This window comes from Chlorocebus sabaeus, chromosome 29 (genome assembly GCF_047675955.1).
Source record: "Chlorocebus sabaeus isolate Y175 chromosome 29, mChlSab1.0.hap1, whole genome shotgun sequence".
In the NCBI taxonomy this organism is placed as follows: Eukaryota; Metazoa; Chordata; class Mammalia; order Primates; family Cercopithecidae; genus Chlorocebus; species Chlorocebus sabaeus.
In genome coordinates this window covers 5458236-5485716 of record NC_132932.1, presented here as the reverse complement: position 1 = coordinate 5485716, position 27481 = coordinate 5458236, and the positions used below count along the sequence as shown (strand labels likewise).

At 49.4% G+C, this 27481-nt stretch overlaps 2 protein-coding genes and 1 pseudogene across 2 annotated transcripts in view; 2 read left to right on the top strand and 1 right to left on the bottom strand.

Moving 5' to 3' along the window:
- Positions 1 to 766: 766 nt before the first annotated feature.
- LOC103231514 (uncharacterized) lies at positions 767 to 4458 on the top strand (annotated as a pseudogene).
- Positions 4333 to 22244, bottom strand: LOC140710643 (uncharacterized). Its single transcript, XM_073012902.1, has 2 exons — positions 21118 to 22244; positions 4333 to 4425 (listed from the first exon to the last, which is right to left on the bottom strand). Exon 1 carries the CDS (start codon positions 22242 to 22244, stop codon positions 21432 to 21434), a length of 813 nt encoding a protein of 270 aa, XP_072869003.1. The 3' UTR covers positions 4333 to 4425; positions 21118 to 21431.
- The window catches only part of ALDH1A3 (aldehyde dehydrogenase 1 family member A3), a 37315-nt gene continuing 32049 nt past the window's right edge, over positions 22216 to 27481 (top strand). Inside the window, exon 1 of the mRNA XM_007990580.3 lies at positions 22216 to 22447. Coding sequence (XP_007988771.1) covers positions 22349 to 22447 — 99 coding nt within the window. The 5' untranslated portion in view covers positions 22216 to 22348. The remainder of the gene's footprint in view (positions 22448 to 27481) is intronic.

Sequence of the window (27481 nt, the reverse complement as noted above, 5' to 3'; positions counted from 1 at the left end):
GTAGAGCTGGGCTCTTACATTTTCACTGCAGTGAGTGTTCCTGTGCATGAATATTTATTTATCTGTTCTACCTTTTGTGGATATTGGGGTACTTCCCAGTTATCACTCCCAGGAATAAAGCTACTATGAACATTCTCGTCCACACCTCTGAGTGAAAGCACTTTCTTCCTTGGGTGTATAACTAAGAGTAAACTTCCCAGACCACAGAGGATGTGCAGCTTTGGTAGATTCTGCCAAACCATCTCCCATGAGTTGTAGCATTCATCACTCCTACCAGGAGTTCATTCACCACTTTTTGATGGGCAACAAGGGTTCGGTCTCATCATTGAAAGCAAAGTCTCAAGTGTTTGCAAAAGGGGGACATGAAGACTTAGTAGCAGGAGAGATAGAAAAAAAAAAAGATGAAAAGGGAAAAAGCTACCCCCAAGAAAGGAACTGGCCCAGGCTGAAAAGCTCTGGTAGACCCTGGGGCATTGCTGGGGTAACTGTTTCCCACCCTTGCTGCCCAGGACAAGGGGCAGTGGCTCTGGCGGGGAAGCTCAGTCCCTCGGGGCTTCCCACCTCATGTACATGGACAGACAAGGCTTTCCTGGGGTTAGGCCAACTCCAGTACCTTCCAGCCCAATTCTCAGCCACATAGAGCATCACACGTAGGACAAGACTACTGGCTCCAGTAAGTCCCCCGAACTTTTCTTTAGGCCTCATTCCAGATATTCTCTTTCCAATACTTTTTCTAATTATTGACCAAAAAGTAAATAGTAAGGCTATGTCAGGAAATCTGCTGCCTCGTGGCCAGCAAACCTCCCCAGTCCACAGTGGCCCCACTGCACTCTGTGTGCCTGTCCTCTGGGACGGCACTGCCGGGGCCCTCCCCACTTACACGCAGCCCCCCGAGGGTCCCAGAAGGGAGCCTTCGTTCACTGAGCTCTCACTAGGCCAGAATTCCAGGAAAGGTGAGAACCCAAAACACCTCCCCTACCCACTCCAGCCATTCTAGAAATACAGGAGATGGAGGTTAACAGAAGACCACTGGCCTTCCTGACAGCTTTTCTAAACAACCAGGGAGGGGTCATTTTCTACATTTGATATTCTCACGGCTCCCTCTCCAAATTAAGGATGCCCCACCGACGTCTGTGTGGGCTATCAAGGGGTGTGTGTGAAAATCTTCCTACCCATCACAGGCTAGAGCCTCTGGGTCAGGCCTGTGGCCAGGCAAGCCTTGCCCATCTCCCGCCTGGCCTCCCTCACTCAATTCGCCGACTTCCTGCTGGGTTTTCTCTTAGGGCCTTTACTCTGTCCTCTCCGTCTCTGGCTCTGATCGTTTCACATTGCTGCCGGGAGTCTCACATGTACCAGGGTGGATAGTAGAGCCTTAGTCCTGAAGTTTCACTCATAACTCAAAGGGATAGGTATATTTTGTTGTAGCACAAAATCGACTCCCATCCCCTGGGAAGCTTGTGTGTTTAGTGTGTACTTAGGTAATGAGGAACCCACCTGCTCACTCACCTTCTGCACAAAGGAGCATTTCTGTCTGCTCAGGCAGAGACCCCTGACTCCAATAGGCCACACCCACCAGTAGTGAAATGGGTTCAGCCAGGGAGGAAGTTCCTATTGGTAGGAAGATTTTCAAATGCACCCCTTGACAGCCCACACAGATATCAGTGGGTATCCTCAGTTTGCAGAGGGTGCCACAGAATATGAAGGTTTAAAGACGCCAAAGGCTCACGTGCTTCCCTTCCTTCTCTCTCTTTGTCTCTGTTTACCATGAGACTGTTTTGAAACGTGCTCACTCTCCTCCTCTTACCCTCCTGGGGCTTCTCCTCCTGTCTCAGTTGGAGAGGGACAGGGACAGATACAGAGGCCCTGGATATAAATGAAGAGCCTGGGCTGAACCAGGACCACATGGGCCTGAAGTCCTGCATATTGGTCCCAGTATCCGGATAGTCATCTGGGGAACTTGTGTAGCTGTGGTGGTTTTAAGATATGACCCCAGATCCTTTGATGCTCATTTCTTCAAGAGGTGGAGCTTAATTTCCCTCTGCTTAAAATGTAGGCTGGATTTAGTGCCTTGTTTCTCATGCATAAAATAAAGCAGAGGTGATGTGTGTGAGGTCATAAACAGCACTGCAGTTTCCTGCTTGTTCTCCTTCTCTCTCTCTCATATCATTAGCTCTGGGACAAACCAGCTTCTATGTCATGAGTACACTCAGGCAGCTCATTGGAGAGATCCGCATGGTAAAGCAATGAGGCCTCCTGCCAGTAGCCATGTGAGTGGCATCTTGAGGCCAGACCCTCTAGCCTCAGTCAAGCCTTCAGATGCCTGCAGCCCTGGCTGACATTTTAACCATAACTTCATGAGAGATTCTGAGCCAGAACCATCCAGATAAGCTGCTCCCAGATTGCCAGGTAAGAAAAATAAATAGTTATGATTTTAAACCACTTGGTTTTGGAGTAATTTGTTACACAGCAACAGATAACTAAAACAGGAGGTTATTAGTACTTCTCACCAAATATTTCTGGTTCTAGCTTCCAGAATCACAGTAGGATAACCTCTCTCCCCTGCCTGGAAGTTACGTATATCCACACAACTTTGAAATTGAGCAAGACTGGGGTGTGTCATCCCCATGAGGGCACTTCAGGAGCCAGTGTGCCCTCACAACCTCTTTCTCTCCCTCTATCAGACCAATTGCCAGTGTTGTAAATAATGAGGCCAGGGGTTGGGGTGATGTGGAACAGAGCTGTTAGCCGACCCACCATGGATATGTAGCAGCAGAAGAAACAAGCCGTGTGGTCTTTAAGCACCCACATTTTGGGTGTTACTGTGGCACAACCTGAACTATACTGACTGATGCAGGTGGGGATACACAGGGATCCTCTGTCCCTCCACCCCCAGTTCTTCATGCTCTTTAGGCCCAAGAAAGCCAGCATCTCCATCGAGGTCAGCAGGATCACACCCTTGATGTGGGCTCCCCATCCCCTACCCAGGCACTCCACCATGTCCACACCTGGATAAAAAGTGTGGAGCCTGGTTCAGGAGTGGGCTGGGGGCTTGGCCAGGTCATCACAACCTCTCTGTTTAGAACCCAGTGGATGGGAAAGGCTTGCATGGCAGTAAGAGGAGTTTAAGGTGTTAAGTAACGGCCCATGTGATCCAGTTCTGAAGGCCACAAAGTCAACAGTGATTGATCCTTTGCTTTCTTTTCCAGAACCATAGAGAATTTGGGGAAATTACTGTCTGGCCACCCAGAAAACAAAGACCAGTTAGGATTTGTTTTATTTTCTCTTCTTCCCAGATCAATCCACAGTTCTCCAGGGACCCACTGTGGTTTTGTGCTTCCTCTGTGCCTGTTCTGCTCCTCTCCACGCACCCCCACTTCCCCAGCCCCTCCCAGTCCCCTCAACGGTCTTTCTGGCCAGCCCCACAGCCCCCTCTCCGCCCCACAGTCCTCAGGCTCCAGCCTCCTCGTTAGGAAGTGTTAGAAAGTTGCTGGAGTGAGAAATGAGCCTGTGAAAGCTCGTTGTCCTAATTAAACTTCCACAAGGAGAGTGACAAGAGGCGACGGGGAGGAAATGTTGCCACCACCAAGGTCTCAGCCTGGGCCCAGGTCGAGGAAGGCCTTTGTCCTGCAGAACAAAAGCCACTGTTTCCACGTGTTAAACTTCATCAAACTTCAACAGACCCAGGTGCAAAACCCCACATCCCAAATGCCATCCGGGCTTATGCCACCTTCCCGAGCACGGACCATCCCTAGCCGTCAACCCTAATCAGGGCCATGCCCCACATCAAAGCTGCACTCCCTCCACAGACAGCTTCTGCTCTAAGATGCATTGTTCTTATGACTTCCACACTCGGCCTTGTCTGATGAATTAGGGCACGGAGCCCCCATGGCACAGCTGGGCCCTGCTGGCATTGTTAATGAGGTAGGAAGGGCGCATTTGTCCGGGCCTGGGACTAACATAATCACATAAAGCTGTTGCTTTGGAATAGAAGGAGCTGCCCCAGAGTCAATTTTCTTGGAAGCAATGCAAAGCAGAGCTTCCTGGGAGAAGACACAATGCCTCCTATTGTCTCTGTCACTTCCCCTCCAGCCTCCCAGCGTTTCTGCGTCTCCTCGGGAGCCACTGCCCTGTGCAAAAGCTGTTTGCTGATGCCCAGCCGCGGTTTCCAAAACCCCCATGAGAAGTCGTTTCTGTCCACAGTCATTGTTTCCAGACCAGCCAAGCCGACTGGGGAGGAGAGGCCAGGCCCAGGGAGAGCAGGAAGAGACCCAGCTTGCAACACAGGCCCCCGGCGGCTGGAGTCGGCTCGTGGATTGCTGGGGGGCAGCTGGTGCCAGCCCTGCTAGACGTGTCCAGGATCGGGTCAGAGGCCAGGGTGGCTCACATCCACAGGCTCCAGGAGGAGGCTCTCGAGGGCCCAGGTTCCTGGAGGAGGACAGAGTGTGGATTATCCAGTGAGTCCTCAGAGTGCTCCCAGGAGATTCTATCCCTAGGCCCTCATCCTAGCTAGGACTCAGGTAGCCATCTGGGTCTCTGCTTCCCTAACCACTTCCTCCTTCACCCGACCATCACCTAGTCTCAAGGGCGTAGGCAGCTTCTGGAGGTGGCTGAGACTGGAAGGATGTTGTCACACCTACCAGATATCCCTACATGTATCTCTACCACCCCCACTACATATTCGGAAGAACCAAGGTGAGCTGGGGGAATCCCCAGGCCAGCAGGACAAGGCCTGGGCAGGAGTGGAGTTAGGAAGTGAGAAGTGGGGATCCTGGGGGTTGGGGGCTGTGGGGCTGGGCTGAGCACAGGGCAGGAGGCGGGAGGCGGCAATGGAAGCGACATCTCCCCATCTTCCCCAGCTCCATATGAGGGGTTCTGCTGCATTCACTGAGTCACCAAAGGACACTGGAAGGCCATCAAGATCTTTGGGTGACCAAGACATGGCTCCCTTCTCACTGTCTGTGGGGAGACAGGCATTCGAACACCCAAGTCTTAACCCAAGCAGAGTTGACTGAGGGCTAAAGGTTCCACAGAGGCTGGGTGCAGTGGTTCATGCCTGTAATTGCAGCACTTTGTGAGGCCAAGGCAGGTGGATCACTTGAGGTCAGGAGTTCGAGACCAGCCTGGCCAACATGGTGAAACCCCGTCTCTACTAAAAATACAAAAATTTGCCAGGCATGGTGGTGTGCACCTGTAGTCCCAGCTACTCAAGAGGCTGAGGCAGGAGAATCGCTGGAACCCGGGAGGCAGAGATTGCAGTGAGCTGAGATCACGGTATTGCACTCCAGCCTGGGCAACAGGGCAATACTCCTTCTCAAAAACAAACAAATAAAGAAAGGTTCCAAGGATGGTCTGGAGGACAAACAAAGGAGAAGATTTGGTGCAGGAGTTAGGACAAAGACTCCCGGGAGAGCAGCCCTCATGTGGGGCCACAGTGAAAGAGTGGTCCCCTTTTGTAGAAGGGAAATGGAGGATGTGTGTGGTGAAGGCTTTGCTGAAGCATCTCTTATAAAAGGGGCAAAAGCACTTGCTCTTCTCCCAGCTCTGGCTTAGCCTCTCTGTCTTCAAGTCCCTGGCATCCCTGGAAAACCATGATTTTTCCATTCTGCACCTGGCCCAGGCACCTCCTCCCACCCCCACACACTGCAGTCTGGTGTGTGTGGTGGGCACACATAGAATACTCACTGGTCTTGAAAATGAAGCCATCTTTTGGGGCCCCTACAAACCAAAGAGACCCACTGAGCCGAGAGATCACTCTTGGACACCAGCAAGGGTGAGATCACTTGATAGGTATTTTGTCGTGTGTTTCTTTTTAACCATATAAAAAACAAAAGGGTGGATGTGCAACCCAACCCAAGAATACCTTGGCTCAGGATCAACTAGATGAAACTTTTAAAAATGATTTAATGTTATGTTAGACTGTTGCATATTAAAGCGATGTAATGCCTTCTAAGAAACGAGAGTCAGATCCTGAAAACGATGACTTGGGCAAATTTAAGGAGTTACAACTCACTTTTCAAGAGAGCAACATTTTGTCCAATATGTACAGACCTCTAATGACAGTGTGCAAAGACTCTTTCGTTCCCAGATTATAAGGCTGCCACTTTCACCTCCCCTTCCTGAGCCACACTTTTCTAAACAGCAACTGTGGGGGCAGGGGGGATGGGAAGTTCATGAGAGAAGGAAATATTTGGGACCATGTCGGCCAGTGGAACGGGGCTTGTGGTCACCGTGTTACAAAGTCAAATCACTTCCCAGTAAACACCAGTTTCCGATGGCTCTCTGGCCAGGGTTGGCCGGGGACAGGCAGGGAGTATATGTGCCGGGTACGTTGCGTCACAAGCTGTGCAGCTGTGTAGGCCTGTCTGTCCAGAGGCATTAATGGAAAACGACTGGGCACCCAGCCCACAGCAGATGCGCTGGGGAATCCAGCCAGGGGAAGCCGGGACGCAGCGGGAGAGGGGACACGCAGGGCCTGGCTGAGAAGCCTTGCAAGGTAACCACAGGTGGAAACCTGAAAAAATGAAGACATTCCCACCAGTTCCAGAAAACGGGGCTAACTTAAAATGCAGCCCCTTTCCTTGAAGTGGGCTTGGCAAGCCCCAGGTGTTGAAAGGCAAAAAAAAAAAAAAAAAAAAAAAAAAAAAAAAAAAGAAAGAAAGAAAGAGAAAGAAAAAGAGAAAGGAAACAACATGTATCTAGCCTGCATTTCTAATTGAGTTCCCTTCAGACTCCCTCACATGCTGAATTGATGTGTGAGATCAGAACAAAAGGAATTTCAAGGAGTCATTGCTATAGACCCCAGAGCTAAGGAGATTGTAATTTCAAAATACTGTTTCATGCACTTACTAGACTAAATCAGTAAACAGATAGCAGTGTGCCGGGTCCTCCTGGAAGTTGCCAGAAGTCTCATGGCTGTAGCCTCCTTAGCTGCTGCTTCAGGGAGTCCCCTGGACCCCTCAACCCAGAAGAGGAAGGCAAGGATCCATCTCTCCTTGTTTCAAGAGTTCCCCTTTTCCCCGCTTTACGCTTTACGTTTCAGAGCCCCAGCTCCACCATGTCCCACATCTGTCAAGTCTGCTCTCAGGGAAAAGTGGAAACTCACTCAGTCCCAAAGGTGAATGGTAACCTCAGCTTCTTCTCATGGTGGGAGGGGAGACTCATGTTTTCCCAGATCCTAAGCTAAAGTAAGCTCCTGCCAAACAGATGAGGGAATTACGTTGAGAGGGAAGAGGTTCACACTGGACTCCTGTGAATTCCTTGAAGGATTCATGAGATTTCTCACCTTTGGGTTTTCTGTGGGGGTTGAGTCTCTGCATCTTAATGCTCTTTATCTAATTGGTTCAAACTTTCTTTCTGTTGAAAAATGTCACTTCTGTGCTTCGGAGTGGTCTCTGGGGTGGAGGATGCCAGTTGTCAAGCAAAACCTTTTCCCCTTTCTTCCTGACTGACAGACCTTTATATTATTGGGGCAGCAATAGGTCCAGCTAAAGCACTACATTTCCCAAGTTTCCAGACATTTGTAGCCAAGCGGGTGTAAGCAGAAGACTTTGAGGGTAGAGGATGCCTCAGAGAAAGTTATTTGAAAGGGGGATAATTAAACCAGGAGGCGAACTTTCTTCTTTGCCCTTCCCCCATGGAATGTGGCTATGATGGCTGGAGCTCCAGCATCCATCTTGAGACCAATGTGAGGATGGACATTGCAAGCTAAGAGGGCTGAGCAGAAAGAAAGAAGACATCAGACTCTGATGAGTGACTGTGGAGCTGCCTTGTCAGTCCTAGACTGCCCAAGGCTGTATTTCTCTTAGATGAAAATAAACCTGTATCCTCTTTAAGTGATGTTGTTTCTAGTCTTCGTCACTTGCAGCTGAACTAAACCGAAGTAAGCGCTCCCCTTTCTGCACTTCTCCATACCATTACTCACACTTACAGCTTCTCATTCCATGTCTGTCTTCTCCCCGCCATGTACCAGCTATGAGATCAGTGGTTGGTCTGTAGTGCCGTCTGCAGGAGCCTCAGTGCCTGGTGTGGCATCTGGCACATAAGAACAGGCCTGTCAATGTCTGCTGAACGAGATGCCCCTGCAACATGGCTCTGCCAATGGGCTGGCACACCTGAAGCCCCCTTCCATGGAGTTAACAAGATTTAAGGATATCGGGGGCTGGGTGCAGTAGCTCATGCCTGTAATCCCAGCCCTTTGGCAGGCCAAGGTGGGTGGATCACTTGAGGTCAGGAGTTCGAGACCAGCCTGGCCAACATGGTGAAACTTCTTCTCTACAAAAACACAAAAATTAGCCAGGCGTGGTGGCATGTGCCTGTAATCCCAGCTACTCAGGAGGCTGAGGCAGGAGAATCTCTTAAGCCCAGGAGGCAGAGGTTGCAGTGAGCCAAGATTGGGCCACTGTACTCTAGCCTGGGTGACAGAGTTAGCCTCCATCTCAATAAAAAAAAATAAAAAAAGATTTAAGGATATCAGGAGCCAGGGCCCATGAGAAGTCAGCGTTTAGACTAATTAGGGCACCACAGAGGGAAAACCACCTGTTTGCATTTATTTATAAGAAAACCAGCTATTTTTGAGCACCCTCCACGTGCCAGGAGCTGCGTTGAGACTTAACGGAAAATCTTGTGGACCTCACTGTGGGGGTGGAGCAGGCAGCTGGCATTCCTCACTTTAGGGTATGCCCATGTCTTGTGATCTATCCCTGCATAGCAAACTGCCCCCAAGCTCAGGGCTTAAAACAACAGGCATTTTTTGAATTTCTCATGATTCTAAGGGTTCACTGGGGCTCAATTAGAGGGACCCTCTGCTGGTCTGGTTTAGGGTCTCGCCCAGCTGCAGTCAGGTGGCGGCAGTGGCTGGACCTCCAATGCAGGGAGTGACTGCATTCACTTCCCTGGAGCTTTGGCAGGGGTGCCTGGGAGGCTGGGCTCAGTCAGGACATTGGGACACCTGGGCCTATCTCTCCTTGGGGTGCTAGGGCCTCTCCCTCTGCACATGGATTTTCCATGTGGTCTCTCCTGAAGGCTACCTGGACTTCCTACATGGACGCTCAGGCCCCCACAAGTACAGAGGCAGAAGCTGCCGAGCTTCCCAAGGATCAGGCCTGTAACTGGCCCGCCATGACTCAGCACTCTAGTTCAGGCAGCGGCAGGGCCAACCCAGAGTTAGCATAGCCAGGGACCGCACAGAGACATGAACACCAGGAGGCTCCATTCGTGGAGCCCATCACCAGGGACTAGCTGCTGCCCCATGAGTAGGTATGACTGAATTTTATAGGCGAGGAGGCCAAGAGAGAGGCAAAAGAGCTTGAAGGCCCCATACCATTGAGGGTGAGGATGGAACCCAGAGCAACCCACCTCCCTTGCCTGTCTTCTCTCCTCCTCCATACTCAGCCTCTTGAGCAAAGGAATGCTCCTGAAGGTGCATTTGAGGCCAGAACTCTGCCCAAAGAGCACACTGTCAAGGGCTGCATGCGTAGGACTGAGGACGGTCTCTAATTCATGTGTTTCATAAGTCGTTTATAGCAGGAGAGGGCCCTGGGAAAACGTCACAAAGATGAAAGGTGACTTAACAGATGGGCTGACACACGGAGGATCAGGGACATCCACACTCCGTACCCACAACCGTGGGCTTCTCTCTGTTCACTCTTTCTCACTCTTTGAAAGTCTGTGCATTATTATCTCAGATTAAAACAAGCTCACACCTGTACCTTACCTTCTCCAACCAGAGATTTCTCACCTGAATCTCTGCAGGTGCAACAGGAACCCAGGGTCTCAAGAGCCAAGGTGCTCAGCATAGGGGAGCATGACTCTAGGGCTCGGAAGGAGCCCCTCAGGTAAGGTCCCCTGAAAGTCTGAGAGTTCCCTTTGTCCACAACTCATCCATTTTGCCCAAATATGTTTTTGGACACGCAGTTCCCAGAGAAGAGCAGGCCCAGCCCCCTGGCCTCAGAGCTCAGCCTTCAGGGTAGGGCAGGAGAAAGAATGTAATCAGAGTTATGGCTTAATGAAGTGAACCGTAATAACCATAAACAGACAGTTTGGGATTTGATTTGTTATTTTGTACAAGGCAGTACCTTTCAATAGCAACTGGTGTTAGGGCCAAGCTTAAACATTTTCATCTCACCAACAAAAAAACAGTGATCCCATTGTTACACTACACTTTCCCACCTTAAAATGGGATTGGTTTTGTGGATTGGGAAAGTTACCAAAAATAAGTTTCTTCAATCACAAAGGTTAGCAGAAAGGAAGTTGCTAGATCATTGCTAGATTGCTAGGAAGTTGCTAGATGAGAGGGGCCTCTAGGTAAGTAGTATCTGTTACAGACAATGTGTGCCAGGCCACCTACCTCAAACATTTTTCCTATTTAATCCATGTAATAGATAACAAGTCCTACACCATTTAAGGATAAAAAGTAAGTTTGCTTATGAGTCCCTATATACAAGGTAAAATGGAGATAGTTCTATGGACTAGCTTATGGCTGCAAACTACATTTTAAGAAAAGCATAACCAGGCTGGGTGCGGTGGCACATGCCTGTAATCCCAGCACTTTGGGAGGCCAAGGTGGGCAGATCACCTGAGGTCAGGAGTTCGAGACCAGTCTGACCAACACGGAGAAACCCCGTCTCTACTAAAAATACAAAAATTAGCTGGGTGTGGTGGCGCACACCTGTAGTTCCAGTTACTTGGGAGGCTGAGACAGGAGAATCACTTGAACCCAGGAGGCAGAGGTTGCAGTGAGCCAAGACTGTGTCACTGTACTCCAGCCCGGGCAACAGAGCAAGACTCTGTCTCAAAAAACAAAGAAAAAGAAAAGAAGAAAAAAAAAGAAAAGCATAACCAAAAATGTCTTCCCTCTTGAGACCAACACCCTAAATACAACATGCCCACGTGGTTGTGCCACACAGCCTGACAGTGCAGCTTCCTGAGCACCAACGTAAGATGGAGGGAGACAGGTGGGGGTGCGAACGCTCTCCCACCCACCTCGGGAGGAATTCTACTACCTCAAAAAGATTGGGGCCTTTATTTTGTGTCCCAACATAGAGGCAGGATACTACCTAGCAACAGCAAAGTCAAGCCTACTTTCAGCATTTTCAGAGTTTGAAGCCATTTGGTGACTCTCTGAGGAGTTGTCCATCTTTAAAGCACACCCTAAAAATACCTTCTGCTGGAGATGCTAGGACTGGGCAGAAATGGCAGAACCACAGGATGATGGGCCACCAGACTCCCAGCCCCAGGGCCCCAGCACAGTCAGCACATTCTCACCCAGCTGCAAAGCTGGAACTCCCTGGAGTATTCAGTATGGTTGCACCAATGCTGCCAGCTTTTATTTTGCCAAAATAGAGTGACAACACAGAGGCCCAACCACACGATCTTGGACATTTCTCTCTTTTGAAAAATCTTCCCTGTACCCAAGAGGACCCTCTCTTACCTCTACTCTTCCCTCTCCAGGATGTCATTAACATCTTGAATTCATCGCTCATTATTCTACCAGACATAGTTATTCTCCCAATTACATTACAGACTCTTTGAGGGATGTCTTATTATTCTGTAGTTATGGTGCCTAGCTCCTAGAATGCTTTGTAACTGAGCAAAAAACCCTTTGGCTTACCAGAAGTCCACCCTGTTCAGGATTAAACATTCTACCTCTTACAAGATACAAACCAAGAGGGTGCTTTGGCACAGGCCTGGGGTCATGGGTTTCTACATGGCATGAAAGAAGACATCCCAGGCTGGGAGTCAGGTGGCCTGGGCTTCTCCACCCTAGCTAACAGCTAACTCCATAGCCATGGACACACGCTTGTGCCATGGGTGCAGAGTTTCTAAAGATGTAGGTTTTGGAGATCTCTCTGGTCTCCACCAGGGATACAACACTGTGCTAAGCACTGACAGGTTTACTTCATCTATAAATGTCCCAGGCATGGATGGGAAAACAAGCAGAACTTGTTTTTTATGACACCAACCTAAAGCCTTATTTTAATTTGTTCTGGAAAGACTATTAGTCCTGATGTATTCACTGCAGATCTACTAATAAACTATCCAGCTACCAGTTGGTGAGGGTGCCAATTTTGAGTATTTGGGGGCCCCTTGCAATAGTAAGTACCAAGCTGTCCTGGGTCAATGACGCCACCTGGTGGCTGGTGTCGGGGTGGGGCGGGTCCCCTGCATTTTCACTTACGTTCTAGAATCAGGAATCCATCAGCAAACAAAGAGGAAATGTATAATCAGGGCCATAGAGATGACAGAATGGGATGCGGGATGCGGGATGCGGGAGGGGTTTCAGACAGACTCATCAGGGGAGGCCTCTCTGATGAGGCAGCATTTAAGCTGAGACTTTCATGAGGAGAGATCAGTCATGCAAAGATCTCAGGAAAAGAGCACTCCAGGCAGGAGCAGTGGTGATCACAAAGGCCCTGAGTTGAAGTGAGTGATTCTGTTTTAGCAACAGCGGGCACCCTGGCCAGCTAGCACCGAGGCAGCATAGAGGGAGATCATGGGAGGCCTTACTGGGCGGGGGCAGCTGATTCAGAGTGGAAGGGTATTGGGAGTGGGCAGAAGAGTGGTGTGGCACTCTTCCTATTCCTTCATTCTCTGGGTCATTCCTCATGCTTTAGTTAGTTCTGCTTCAGAAGGTATTCCTTTGTTCGGGTATCACAGAAAAGTTTATCTTCCCTTAGTCAGTTTTCCATTCCATTCCACTGGGCCCAATCACAAGCCTAACCTTGGCCAATAAATGCACCGTAGCTGCTCAAACCTCCTTGACCAGCTGAAGGGTGACCATACACCCAGCCAGAACCAGCACCAGCACCAGCACCAGCACCAACACTCCCACCTGGAGAGGTCCATTTCCTTAACATCCCAGCAGAGCGACATCATGCTGTCCCCATAGCTGTGCACTGCCAAGCCACCCACTTTTGCAGAGAAGGAAGCTGAGGGTTAGAGACCTCCATGAGGTACCCCAGAAGTTAGAGATGCAAGTGATGGAGCCAGGGAGCCTGGAACTAGCTACTGAATCTCTCTCAGTTCATAACATAAATTGGAGCTTTGTCTAGTAAAGAAGACCGATGTCAAAGAAGAACTACAGAAATAAATACATCATTATAATTCTGTGTCTACAAAATCATATGTATATAATAATGTGGCCGCCTCCTGAGTTCGAATATGCACAACTCCTGAAGTCAATCCTCTCACGGAAGAGGCTGGGCCACTACCGGGCGGGGCTGAGTGCCTGAGACAGCCCGCCCGCAGCCTTCATCTCAAACGACTCAGCCTGAGTCAGGGTGGCTGCTCTGAGCCCACGTGGAAGGCCCCACCCTGCCCTTGCCTCACCTCTCCAACCTGAGGCTTGGGGCCGTCTCCCAGTTCTGCCTTCCCATTGCCTGCTTCAATTGTCCACTGTCCACACTTGTCCCTTTGATGTCCCCCTTCAGTCATTCTGGGGAAACACCTTGTCGTGCCCTGTTGCCCCTGGGGCCTCACATCCCAAAGTGGGGTTCTTCGCCTGGTAACATTCATTGCAGCCTCTCCGATGGGCACAGGGCCTAACTTACACTGTGCACAGAGGGTCCCTCCTTCCTCCCCAAAGTATATATCCCATCCCAGTAAGCCTGTCTTCCTCAAGCCCCAGAATTCAAGAGCAGTATAAACAGCAATTTGCATGCAATATAATGAAGGTACAACCTCTTGTTAATAGTGTTGCCCTGGTACTTCTAGACTCTCATCTTATAAAAGTGTGTTGATTAAAGTCCTTCAAAGCTATTTCCTTGGGTATAGCTGTAAGGAGCCTCTAAAGAGTGGGGGCAGTTGGGATCTTGGCTGGGATCAGTATTGGGCTATCCTTGGTCTCATAGTAGAAAGTGATGTCATCTCCACCCTGAAAATAAACAGAGAAAGAAAAAGAAGAGCTTGTTTCAGCCATTCTGACAAGGTGGGCTTTTGGTGGGGCAGGGATTGTTTTTCCTAAGAGGCCAGGTATTAGCCAGACCAGAGCCTGGTGGCCCTTCTCATACCGTGACGTGCATTTGAAGCTCCTGGGCAAGGCTTTTGTTAACCTGCAGATTCCAGCTCAATAAGTCTATGGTAGGGCCTGGGAGTCTGCATTTCTATCAAGTTCCTGGTAAATGCTGATGCTGTCTAGGAAGGATGCTTGTTAGATTCTTGTTAGTAGCTTGTTAGATACTTGTTAATAGCTTGTTAGAAGGGCAGAACCCTGAGCCCCACATCAGACCTATGAATGCAACCTGCCTGTCAACAAGATCCCTGGTGACTCCTGTGCATGTCACCCTGTGAGAAGGCCAGTTTCTAGGGCTTGCCTGCATCCTGTGCTCATGGCAGACATCACTAATCAATCAGGACATTCTGATGAGAGTCAAGATCCTTGTCTACACAGTACTGCCAGTGCCCCACCAATGCCTGAGAGGCAGCATGAGGAAGAAAGTAAAAAGACTGAGAAGAATCAGACCTGATACATGGCTAATGAAACAGGAGAGAGAGAAGCAAGTCGGGGCAGAGCTGGGTGTTCAGAAACCCAAAGCCAGATAGATTCCTAGGAGAAGCCCCAAAAGTGTCTGCAATGTTGCGGTGAAGCATAAATACAAATGAAGGGATAGGTGTTGGGGGAATAGAGCCTGGCATCAGCCAAAGAAGAGTCTGGAGCTGCTGAAAGCCACCTGTAGCATAGATCAGAGAGAAGAGCAGGAAGAAGGTTCTAGAAGGGTTGAGAAGCTGCCCACCCAGCTGGAGGTTTCTTGGCCAGGGCTGAAAAAGGAGACTGAAGTCCATCCCATCCCCCTAGCAAGAGAGTCTCTCAAGTGACGTAAACCAAGCATCCACCATATGCCAGGCAGGGCTGGCCCTGTCACATCAGCGATCTCAGTTGCGTTTCTGATCCCATGAAGGAGGTACCATCTTCTACAGACAAGGAATCTGTGACCAAGAGAGATTACAAAATGAGTCTGGCCAATGCCCTGCAGGAATCCTTCCCAGTCTACCTGCCTGCAAGGCTAAACTCCTAGGATCATACACACTTATCCTTTGCCGTTATTTATCCTTTTGCAATTCCTTGACAAATTTCTATTGGAGGGTCCTGGGTTGTCTTGTCTGTGAGAGGGATAGGAAGGGATGGGGATGAAGTGGGCACCCAGGGCCCAAGAGAGCAGCCAGGTCAGGGGTGATGCCTCACAGCCAGCAGGACAAGGTTCTGGGTGGTGCTTTCTGTGAGCTTCATCAAGAGTCAGGCAGCAGTGAGGTCTTGTCTATCTCCTTGCAAATGTACTTGTCGCACCTCCACTCTCACCTACCCCCACAAATTCCTTGCTAAGCAAGAATTATTACTTCCATCTTCAGAAAAAGAAGTAGTGGCTCAAAAAGATTAGGCCCAAGTTCTCCCTGAGCTGAGAACCGCACCCACATCTGTTTGATCTCAAAGCTAGGAACCCATTTTAGGCTTAGGGAGAAGCGAGTAGGCTTTTGTGGGCTAGCCTGGGCACTAATCACCAATTCTGGCATCATGTTTCTGTGGTGCAATGGAAGTTTTGGGCACTGTGCTGTCAACAAGCTCTTGCACTGCCATTTACCTGCTTCTCGCATAGAACAAACTTCAGTGGCAACTTCCTACTCAGTGGCAACTTCCTACTCAACTTGGTCCTGTGACATCTAGTGGCCAACGGGAGAAGTGCAGTGAAATCTCTGGACATTGTAAGCAGGTGCAAAAGCTTAGTACTTCCTGGGATTGAAAAAAAAATGCGCTGAAATTCATAATAGCTGAAATATCCATGGAATTTAGAAGACGCACATTTGCGTGCACCTTATAAAGTCTATAATCCCATGTTTTGTTCCTAATATTCATGTTTATTTGCTATCACTGGTGGAAAATACACCATATCCAATTCATTGTCTCTTAATTGATAAACTATCTTTGCAAATAACATAATATATAATACAATGTAATGTATAATACAGTGTAATGTAAGGCAATCTCAATGCTTGCAGACATGCTCAATAATAAAGAACATTATAAATATGAAAACACTATAGGTCACTAATTAATCCATTCCCTTGGGGGTGGAGTGTTTTAGAATCACCGCAATGCCATATGAAACTAGATGAAAATATACATAAATAGGTTTCCTGTCTGCTACACACATAACAGGCTTCCTGTCTGCCTAGACATGTTATAAGACATGATGTGCTTTATAGAAGCTTTCTGATTACAGGGGAACCTCAAGAGTGCTGCCTGAGTAACTCTCATTCCACAAAGACACAACTGCAAGAGGATCCCCAGGCACTCTCATGAGTACACAGATTCTAACAACCCCTCTGTTCCCCACTCTGATCTCCACCCCAAGACTCACATAATGGCAAAAATCCAAGGGAAGATTCTTGGGTAACTAATGCTCCTTTACAGGGGTCCCGGATGAAGGGCAGGGGGAAAGTCTTGTCACTGTGGGACTAGGATAAAAGAACCCAAGAGTGATTCGCCAAACCTTAACATACTTAAATTATTTTTCAAACATTTTGGGCTTGGCAAAATGTATGTTGCTAAGCCCCCTTTCCTGACAGTGTTATACCCATGTGAATTTCAAGGGAAATTCAATATGTATGTTTCTGATTTTCTTAGGCTTATCTCAGTACAATTATTTAGCAAGAACCACTTTGTGTTCAAGAATCTTCCTGAACCCTTTCTTTTGTAAGCCCCCAGAAACAATTTTCCTTTTAACCAGGAAGCATGTTTTATCTGCAGTAAATTGAACTGAAACCCCAAAAACTGTGGTTCAAAATTCAGAATTCTTGAATTTTGAAGGAGATTGGAAAGTCTGCAAACAACTTCTCACATCACTGAGAATGGCCGGTGGTGGTATTGAGAGGTGTGAAGTATTATGAGCAAAATTCAGTGATTATATGGAGTGACATTTTGTTTACTTTAAAACAAAGTCTGACTTCTTGCTGCCAGGGTTGAGTGCTGGCCTGACCAAGTATCTTCCAGGTCTGGGTGGCCCAGGGACTTGTATAGTCACTCAATCTCTCTGAGTATTGGTGCCTTCCTCAGTAGATGTGAGGACACAACTAACACCTATGGGCACCAGAGGATGGCAGCTCCACGGGGCTTTTGTACCAAAGAGATTCTCTTCCCTAGTAGGACCTCATCATCCAACCATCCAATTTAGGCAATTAAAGCTGTGAATGAATCAATGAGCTAGCTCCATTTATTCCATCCCAGAGCTCGTTTTTGTTTTTTAATATACTAAACCTGAGCACAGCACATCAAGGTTATTTGATTAAGGTCAAAAATAACAGAGATGGTGATAAGATTTTTATATCTGTGCTGCTCTGCTTATACAAAAATGAGATCATTATTCCACGTGAGTTTAAAAGTTTGCTTTTCTTGTCATAGCAATGGCCAACAGCCAGCTATGCTGGTTAGGATTAAGTCGGCCACATATAACAGAAAACCCAAATGGCAGGCTTTAATAATACAAGGATTTTCCTTTTGCTGACATGAAAAAAAAAATCCAAGAAAAAATATCCAGGGATGAAAGGCTCGTTCCAGGGCCATCAGGGACCCAGGTTCTTCTTAAGTATTTCTTCCAACTTCCTTACCATGGAATTTGCATTTCAGAATTGCATTATGGTTACATGATGGCTGCTGGAGACCCAGCTCTCATGTCCATGTTCCAGGCAGCAGAAAGGAATAAGAGCTTTTCAGCTGGCTCAGTCCCATGTAAAGAGCTTCTTTGGTCCTGAACTCCTGGCCTCAAATGATCCTCCCACTTCGACCTCCCAAAGCGCTGGGATTACAGGCATGAGCCACCATACCTAAGAGCTTCTTTGGAAGCCCAAACCAAAAACTTCAGCTTATACTTCTTTAACCACCCATCTGCAAGAGAGGCTGGGAAATAGGTTTTATCAAAGCCAATTGCCACCCTCAATAGCATGGGATTCCACTGGCAAGAAAGGAGAGAACTATCGGGTACTCAACTAGCTCTTTCTACCTTACCCTCCATGCTCTCTCCTGGCTGGGCCACAACTCTCATCCACTGGAAGACAGACCAAGGGGAAAGCTCTGGCAGCTGTGAACTGGCGGGGTATGTGTGTGTATGTGTGTGCACGTGTGCGTGCATGTGTATGTGTGTGTATGTATATGGTATGCATGTGTGTGTGTGGCTGCACTGAGGCTGACCTGCAAATACCATGATGTGTCCTCTTTGCTTTTATGTAATGAGTTCTCCGTTTGCTTCTGCCTGGTCTAAGACTGATTTGCCTCAGCCTAATATTGTGTGGGGAAGGCCTTCCCCAGAACCAGAAAGGACTGGCAGAGCTGGAGAGAAAGCAGCTGGCGGAGCTGTGCGGTGGGCTGGCAGCCCCTTTCTCTTCACCATGTTTGGGTGTTATCAGCTCCTCTTTCTCCAACCTGGGGTGCTCCTGCCTCCATATAACCAATCACTGATGGAAACTCACAGGGAAAAAGATTTGTTTGTGTGTCCCTTGAGGACAGAACAATATCGTAGTATTTGATGGGTCTTAATTTATAGTAAGCTTGAAAGGTAAGTAGTTGCCTATTCTAGTCAGCTTAAGGCAACACCGAATGACTCACATGAAACATGGAATTGACTTCACTGATACCAGCAGGGAGGTGCTCACAGTGAAGTCAACCTTCCCTCACCACAGGGGCACACGCCACCCTCATTTTATAGCCAAAAAACCTGAAGTTAGGTCACCTCCCTGAGTCACCCAAGAGCTGGCCTGAGAGCTACACAGTGGGGTGACTGGGCTTCCCTACATCAAAAAACTACCCTCAGCCCAGGGCCCTGGCTCTCTAGGAAGGGGTTCAGAATGCACACCCAAGTCCCAGGCCCTTGCCTCAACTCCACGACACTGAGGGAGGTGAGCAGACTGGGTGGGAGAGGCAGCTTTGCAGCTGACCAGAGGCTGTGGGGACACAAGGGATGCTCAGCAGACCTGGGCATCTCTCCACAAGGCGCAGGTACCAGATCTGAAATAACATGAAACACAGCAGGGGGTCCATCAATATCATCATCATTACTCATTACATTTGCTTCAGACCCCAACATCACCCACAAATGATTATGGGTTTAAAAATGAAATGAGGTTGAACTTAGGGGGTGATCACCTGACTTCTGTTTTATCTTAGTCTTTTATTGATGCTTCTTTTTACTAAGTGTTCATCCGCAAACAAGCCTGCAACGTGACATGTCTGGGACTCAGCTCATTTGATGCACCAATAAGACAAGCAGACAACAGCAGCACCACGGAGCTGAAAACAAAATGAATAAATACTTTTTCACAATGAAATGAGCAGAGGGACTGTTGACTTGGGGAGCTCCCGCAAGCCAGAGACAAGTGGGGGGAACTTGCTGACTTCCAAGAAGAAAAGCCAGCAAAGAGGAACCAGTCTCCAGGAAGAATACGAAAATGAAGAGCTGGTATGTGATAGCCCTTTAAAGTTTATAAAGCACTTCCTGAGAGCCTTATCTTGCTTGAGCCTCCCCAAACACTGTAAAGTGGGAAGGAGATTATGGAAAAGAAAACTGAAGTTCAGAGAGATCAATATCCAACCCAAGGGTGCATAGCTGCAACTCAGGTCAGGGATGTGATCAGAAGGGGCTGGGCCTCTGCCACCTCCGATGCTCAGGCAACTCACCACCGAACCGAACACCCAGCAACACACTGTGAGCAAAAATAAATCTTCCTCCTTTCCAGCCCCTATGGCCCCTGCCTCTGAGGCCACAGCTAGGAGATACGATTCCTAGGAAAGGCACAAGGAAGAAGGCTACTCCCACCATTTTTGACCTTCAAAGCACTTGGTGTCTTCACTATGTCCTATGCAGCCCCAATGACGTGGGACCGCCCTGGGTCATAGGTGCTCTCCTGCCTGAAAGAATAGGACAGAGGAATGTCAGAGAAGGCCCTCCTCCCTGCCGTGCACCACTCACTCTCACACAGTCTGGCCTTAGTTTCTCCCCCGATGGTGATGTCTGGGACAAGTATCTGCACGCCTCTGTTTACTCACCTGTAAAATGGGGAGAAGCACATTTGCCTCCACCCCTCCCGCTGATGGGAGCAGAGGTAGAACCTGCTTGTCTGGACAAGCCCAGAGCTAAGCCCATCCTCCTGACCTGCTCTCAGTGACAAAGTCTATGGCTAAGTGCTCCACTCTGATCTCAGGCTCCCAGGATCACGTGGGTATCAAACGGAGGAGCTGCAAGTAAGCCAATCGGCATCATTGCAACTGGCTCCTGAGATCACGCCTCGGGTCACAAGGACGTCTGAGTGTGAGGTGAGGTGGCTTTCATTCCTGACTTCATAGCCAACAAAGTGGTGGCTGTCTGTCTTTGACCAAACAGGCTCGACTATCTTCCCTAAAGGAGCAGAGTTCTAAGCTCAATGCCATTTGCCTCCCCCATCAATCCAGAATTATTTAATTAACACAATTTCCTCTATAAATTTTATTTCAGATTTCTTTTAAAAATCCTGGCAGTGACATAATTTCAACCGTCCAGGATCCCAGATAAAGTCTCAGAATGGGAGTTCAGTTTGTAAAGCATCCCTAGTTGCAGCTTCCTGGGGCCTGGTGCACCCACTGGCCTTGGGCTCCTGGCCTCTATCTATGCAGGAAGGGTTTGTCGATACACCCTGACCGTCCTCTTGGGTTCAGGCACCCAAATGCTAGGCTCAGCACCCAGCCAGAGGCCCTGGCATGGCACATCTGCCCAGATGCTTTCAGGAGACCTAAGTAGGAGCCATGGGGCCAGTCGAGATGGCAGGGAGGCCAGGATTTGGCAGAAGCAGCTGAGGAAAGAGCTGGCATTGCTCAGACTCACCAGTGTTGGCCAGCCGATATTGGTCAAGGCTGCCCCGTTCGAGGGTCCATTATCCCCTTTTCCCGGCCTCAGCTGTGCACTCCAGGCCATAGCAGCACAAGAACTTTCCACCACCACAGGGTAAGGGACAGATGCGGGGTTTCCAAAAGCTTCAAAACTTACCCCTCTATCTAGAAGGACACCAGGGGACAGAGATGGACATGGAGGCCTCAAAACAGGAGGAGCCTCAGGAAAATAAGAAGACCCCTTTCCATTGTTGATTACTCTTGGGATTACTCACACAAAGAGATGGACTGAAGGGCCTGAGCCTATCTGAGGATTAAAGCCCAGCTTTTGTCAGGAATTCGTGCCTGCCGTCTTCGTTCCAGCGACCTGAGGAATGGCATGCATCAGAAGCCGCTTCCGTGTCTCAGATGGGGGCTGTGTCAAGTCCTGGGGGGGGGTCGATGGAGCATTTCCCAAATGGCAAAAGGAGAGGAGCTAGACTTACCTCCCACTCCTGGGAAGTTATGCCCGACAAGAGTTTCAACTCTTAAAACGATTAGCAGCAAAGATCTCATGTGCTTTCTTTTTAATTATCATTTTTTAATCGAGTTATAATTTATGCATTTTAAAAACCAAATTAATTGCACTCCGGGGCTCTGGGATGGAGGGCGGTGTGCGCCTGTGAAGGTCAGAGGCCCAGCGGCGCCAGGGCTCCACAGCGTAGAGCTGGAATGGTCCAGCGTTTTGCTTTCGCCTTCTGCCCCACTGCGTGTGAAGCCCCAGGGCCGCAGGGAAATTCCAGGCCAGCTGGGCCGGGGTGCGCCAGCCGGCGGTCCCCGCTAGGGCAGGGTGGGGCGCAGCGGGTGTCTGTCCTGCGAGCGGGGATCGGGCCGCTGGACCCAAGACCAGGGCACGTGCGCAGCGACGCGGGGCAGCCCCGCCAGGAGCCCCGACTCCGGCGCTGCGCAGGGCCCAGCGGAGAGCGGGCATTCCGGAGAGCTGCAAGCCGGCCGAAGTTGGGCGAGCGCTCTGTGCGGCGACTGGGAGGGGGCTGCAGGTGCCGCGGGAAGAGCCCGCCCGGCTTCGGGGAGGCAGCTGGGCGCTGTGGCCCCTGCGGCTCAGCTCCCTGCCGGGTCGGGTGTCCCAGCCCTGCGACTTCCGGGGCCCGGCGGCGCTTCGGGGAGCTAGTCCAAAGCCAACCTCCAGGACGAGAGAGCGCACGGCGCGGTAGCCGGGACGGTCCGCAGCACGCGGGCAGAGCTGCCGGCACTCGGGCTCCTGCAGGGGCGGCGGGCGGGGTAGGGTGAAGCGGGCGGGCCCCCCTCCCCTTCCCTCTCCTCCCTCCCGCAGCCCGCCCGCCCTTCCTCCGGTCCTGCAGCCAATTAGACGGCCCCCTCGGGAGGGAGGCGTGGGGCGCTGCATAAAGCGGCGGGGAGCTGTCACCCCGGGAGCAGGCTGCGCAGTGCCCGGGCCGAGCCGGTGCGCCGCAGACTAGGGCGCCTCGGGCCAGGGAGCGCGGAGGAGCCATGGCCACCACTAACGGGGCCGTGGAAAACGGGCAGCCGGACAGGAAGCCGCCTGCCCTGCCGCGCCCTATCCGCAACCTGGAGGTCAAGTTCACCAAGGTGAGGTGGGCGCCCCTCCCACCCGACGGCCGCCAGCCTCTGCGCTGGGCAGCCAGCTTCGGGGCGACGTGGGCGAGGGACCAGTAGGCCGAGGGTCCGCCGGGCGCTCCCGAGACCCGAGCCTCCCTGCTGGGGCTCGGCCTTCTCGAAACCGCACCCTTCGCGGGGCATCTTGGGCGGGATCGCCGGCGGCGGGGCTCGGCGCTGTGAGCCTCGAAGGCGGGAAACCGAGGCCGTCTAGCGCCCGCGCGGTGCCAGGCTGCACGCATCCCTGCGAGGCCCCGACGTGTGCTTTCACTGCTTTGATCACGAGTGGAGGTGCGCGCCGCGTTGACTAGGAGCGCGGTGGTCTCCCTCCCCAAAAACCCCTGGGATGATTTCCCGGGTGGACGCGTCTGGCTTTGAGAGGGTCAGAGGTGCCCGAGAACGCCAAGAGAGAGTCCGGGAGCCAGATCGCGGAGCTGCAGTTAGAAGACTGGGGAAACAGGTCCTCTGAGCAAAGCGCATCGGGCACCTTCAGTGCTTAGTTTATACCCAGCTCACCAGCAGAATAGGGGGAGTAGGAAGGTGCTCACTTACTGATGAAACCTCTCCGGAGCCCAGAGGTCCCGGTGTTTACAGGCAAGGAGCGCGATTCAGAAGGTCGCAGATCTGGGCCTTTGGGAAGCGGTGGGTAGCAAGGCCGAGCGGCCAGACTCCGTCGCGCCACAGGAGCGCACAGTTCTCTGCCTCCTTGTGCTGTGGGCTGGGAGGCTAGAGCGTTGGCAGAACGGTGAGATTACCTGCCTGGGGCAGAAAGGAATAAAAGAAGATGGTAAGGCCTCCGAGGCCTCTGAGCTGGGGCTGAGGAGGGCCAAGAGACCCGGGTGCGGAAGCGCGACCCAATGGAGGACACCCCCAGGATGTCTGGGGTGCGCTTCTGTCCGTGGGCCGGTGCTGGGGCACTTTAGAGGCACAGGCCAGGCCGAGAGCCATTGCCTTCACTTTCCCCACCTTTGGCTTCTCTTGATTTTTGCTTTTATCCATAGCCCCCAACTCCAGCTGACACCGCACTTAGAGAATTTCCTCATCCGTTTTACTTTAAGAAGTAGCAATTATCTTTCTCAAAGAGTTTTAATCAAGCGGAGAAAGTTACAGGGCACTACGTGTGGCCTTCGGATTTAGGTCTCTTGGCACTTAATTCCCAATGTCGGCTGAGCTTCTGATCACATGACATTAAAATTAACTGTTTTCAGAAGGCTCTGTAATCAACAAAGACACGTCGCTGTAAACTAAACGCTGAAAATTATTCTTAATGTAGTTTTCTTTGTAATATCAGCTTCAGAGTGAAAATTCCAACACGAATTCTGGGAAGAGTGAAAATGATACCTTAATTTTGTAAGACCCTAGCCCTAGGTGCTTGGCTGCTGCTGCGGGTGGTGAAGTGGGGAGGTTGTTTGTTTTCTTTTGGTTGTACAGGATTTCAAAATACTATATATAGAAACAAGAAAGTAAATGTATTATGGTCCTTTTACTTTTTATGTTTTTGAGTCCTATCAGCAATCTGACCACATACAAAAAGTTTACCTCTTTCTCTATGATTTTTAGGCCACTTTTAAAGTGTAAATGTAGCCCTTATGGCGATCTTAGACAATTCACAGAGCAGTAATTGCCTGTCGTCTTGGTGGGTGCGCAACCTTTGCCAGTTAAAGGGAACCAGTGAAGGAGTGAGGTTGAGGGAAGGTGGTTGATGGGCCTGGAGTGCTGGGATCTTGAGGGGTCTCCCAGGCGATGAAGGCCCCAACTGCCTCACACTGGCTGCTCCCTCCCCACCCGTTGGGGGACAGTGCTGCTGCCTGCTCTGTCCTGGCTCCTGGCCCATCTCTGCAGAGACCTCCCCATAGCAGTTGTGGACCCAGGCAGCTTGCGTGGCTGAGGGTGGCCAGCCAGTGCCCTGGCACAGGCCTCAGGGAGCCTGGACAGGAGAGGCCGCCGAGAGTGAGGCCACCAACAGTGCCTGCCGAGGGAAGGAGCGGGATAAACTGAAGTTCAGGACTGAGGCCCAGGGTGGGTGAGTGGCCCGGCAGATGGGTGGCCTGGCAGGAGAGCAGACGGTGGAGCATGGTAGCCAGCAGTGGTCTGCTATTTTCCAAAACTGACTCACGGTGCTTCTCGATAATGGGGCACACATCAGCGTTGGCCTATCTGAGCCACAGCCCCAGCAGTGCCATTTCCAGGGTGGTCCAACTTTCAGAAGGATGACTTTGTCAAAGCCCTTTCATTCGTCCTCACATGTTAACATTGCGTTCTCTAGGGTCATGCTGTATGATTCTGGAGAGCTGAGAGCCCCTCCAGGGTCCCCACACAGATCTCAGAGGATGGAAGTCCCTTCTAATTTAGGGGACCTCTTTCCTTCCTTATAAAATTTCTTCCAGTAGCAGAGATTCTCTTCAAAGTTTTCTGATTTTAAAACACCAGTTTTTATTATCTCTCTTATGAAAAATAAAATTCCCCCAAATCTCCTTTTCTGAAAGCATATTCTTTTTGAGTTTAGCTGAGTGGCCTATTGTCAGATGGAAGTTACTGGAAATCGGCGTCAATAGGATTCACTTGCATGACTGCCATCTCACCTCAACCTGAGACACCTCACAGCTCAGTCCTGATTCCATGTCATTCTGTTCCTTTTGTAAAATGTGAACCATGTCTACAGCTCAATGTAGCTTAATGCTATACCTCTATAAGGCTTGTCGTATGCTAATCCACAAATCAAAGACAATGATTCCTTCTAGACCCTTTACTCTGATTTGGAGTTCAGAACAATACAGCCAGCATAATCAGTAGGCCATTTTTATATACCCTTTCCTTATATTTGTGCTTTTGTTTTGTTTTTGTGGAGAGAGAAATCAACAGTAGAAACCACTTACAAGATTACTTACTACTGTAGTGTGGTATAAAGAAAAAGATTTTACAAAATTAAAAACATAGCGATGGGAAAATACGGTTAGAGTCAAATAGTCTGATTTTGTTTTAAGGTTGCTGGTTACAGATCAATGTCATGAACAAACAGTAATTTTTTTTTGGAGGAGCGTGCTTGGAGATGAGGTATAGCAGACATCCGATCATTGTAATCTGTTTTCAGTCCCCTTATTTATATTCTCTTCTGCCACCTTCTCATTTTCCCTCCCCCTTGGAATTGATACCAGGAAGGACCTAGAATCAGCAATTTTCACTGACAGTCTCTATTATCTAACCCACGAAATTTCATCTTTCTACAAATGGGCCCTTCTTCCTGGCTGCACTTTCCTCCCCGCACTAACTTAACTCTTCTTCCCCAGTTATTAATTTCTCACTGTTACCAAGTGATGACTTGCTGCATGGCAAAAGTGAACTCTCGGATTTAGTTTCAGCTGGAAGAATAAACCTGTAATTGTAGCCTGACCTTTTCCTGGTGCACTTCCCTGGGGGCCTGGCCTCACGTTGGAGATGCTAAGCTTCCAGAAGCCAGACAGGCACATCCCACTGGTGACAGATGCTCTCAGTTCTGGATTCCAAACTGGGGGGCAGCTGGTCTCTGCTCACCTGCCCAGCCAGAGTCTGCCTCTTGTGCTTGGTCCCTAGAGGACTCAGACCAGGCTTCCTCACGCGTAAGCTTCAGAGGTTTTTGTGTGTTTTTTTTTGTTTTTTGTTTTTTTTTGACATTTTTTCAACTTTTAAGTTCTGGGGTACATGCAAAGGTTTGTTACATAAGTAAACATGTGCCATGGTGGTTTGCTGCACAGATCAACCCATCACCCGGGTATTAAGCTCGAGCTGTGGAGTTTATACAGGAAGCTCAATACAGAGAACGTAACCAAGACGCATTCTTAGGAGATTGCTGCCCTCTCTCATCTGTCGTCACTGGGGAGTCAAATATTCCAAAGGAATCAGTTTCACAATAATTGAAATTAGCCCTTGAGGGACGCAATTCTTCCTTTAAACGATTCACAGAGAAGTAAAGTAAAGCTATGTATATACCATATGCAGATAGAGGTAAAAATGGAACCTGATGAACTAACTCTGTACTCAGAAATTATTGATGGCATTTTACTTGACAGACATGCATGTTAGCCATTTCTGCCACAGAGGTTTTTCTGATGCTGTGATAGGCTGTGATGAGGAAGCCATTCCAAGTTGGTGTAGCAGGAGTTTGTGTGTCTTCTGGCTGGGCAGCCGGGGACCTCCGTGCTGTCAGAATGTGTTTTGTGTATTGTCTGCCATGTCTGTTCCTAGTTCTTCTCCAAAAGCCCTCTCTTTTAATGTGACATTATTAAGACGATTAGAACTTAGTGTAAACTAACAGTAAATAGTACATATGTTTCAGTGCATGAAGTTCGTATGTTCTTCTTAGTCTGCTCATGATATCTTGTTTAAAAAATTTTCATTCTCGTCTGCATTCTGGATCACTGAGGTTCCCAGAAAAGTGATTTCTGTGGGTTATATAAACAGTTATTTGTGACATCTCTTAATGTAACCTGGAAAGTTTCTAACCCAGACATTTAACTTTGTATTTCAACACTGGTTTATTGTCAAGCTTCGGAGGTTTTTGTGGGTTTTTTTTTTTTTTTTTTTTGACATGTTATCAACTTTTATTTTAAGTTCTAGGGTACATGTGCAGGATGTGCGGGTCTGTTACATAGGTAAACATGTGCCATGGTGGTTTGCTACGAAATTACACATTTTAAGGGTAATGCTGGGGAGGGACATGCTGATGTGCATTGGTGAAAACTGAAGGGTAATGGTGAGATCCTCCTCAAATTGAGCTCCTTGGTAATCAGTCTGCTGGGTGTTGCCGCTGAAAGGATAAAGGGAGTGCTCAGTGTGTCCTTACCCTTCAGGGACAGGCAGACTGCTTGGGACTTTTATATATATAAACCTATTGGCTCTTCTTCCAAAGTCTATGAGGGTATAAGATTCCATTCACAGCCTCTATTTAACCATTTAACTTAGCCATTCCTCTGTGAATCCATGTTATTGCTGAAAAAAATACTAATAATTTAGAAAAAATCTCTAACTGAC

Bases quoted from the DNA above. Each gene is read 5' to 3' on its own strand.
- LOC140710643 (XM_073012902.1), bottom strand. From the start codon at position 22,244: ATGCAGCGCCCCACGCCTCCCTCCCGAGGGGGCCGTCTAATTGGCTGC.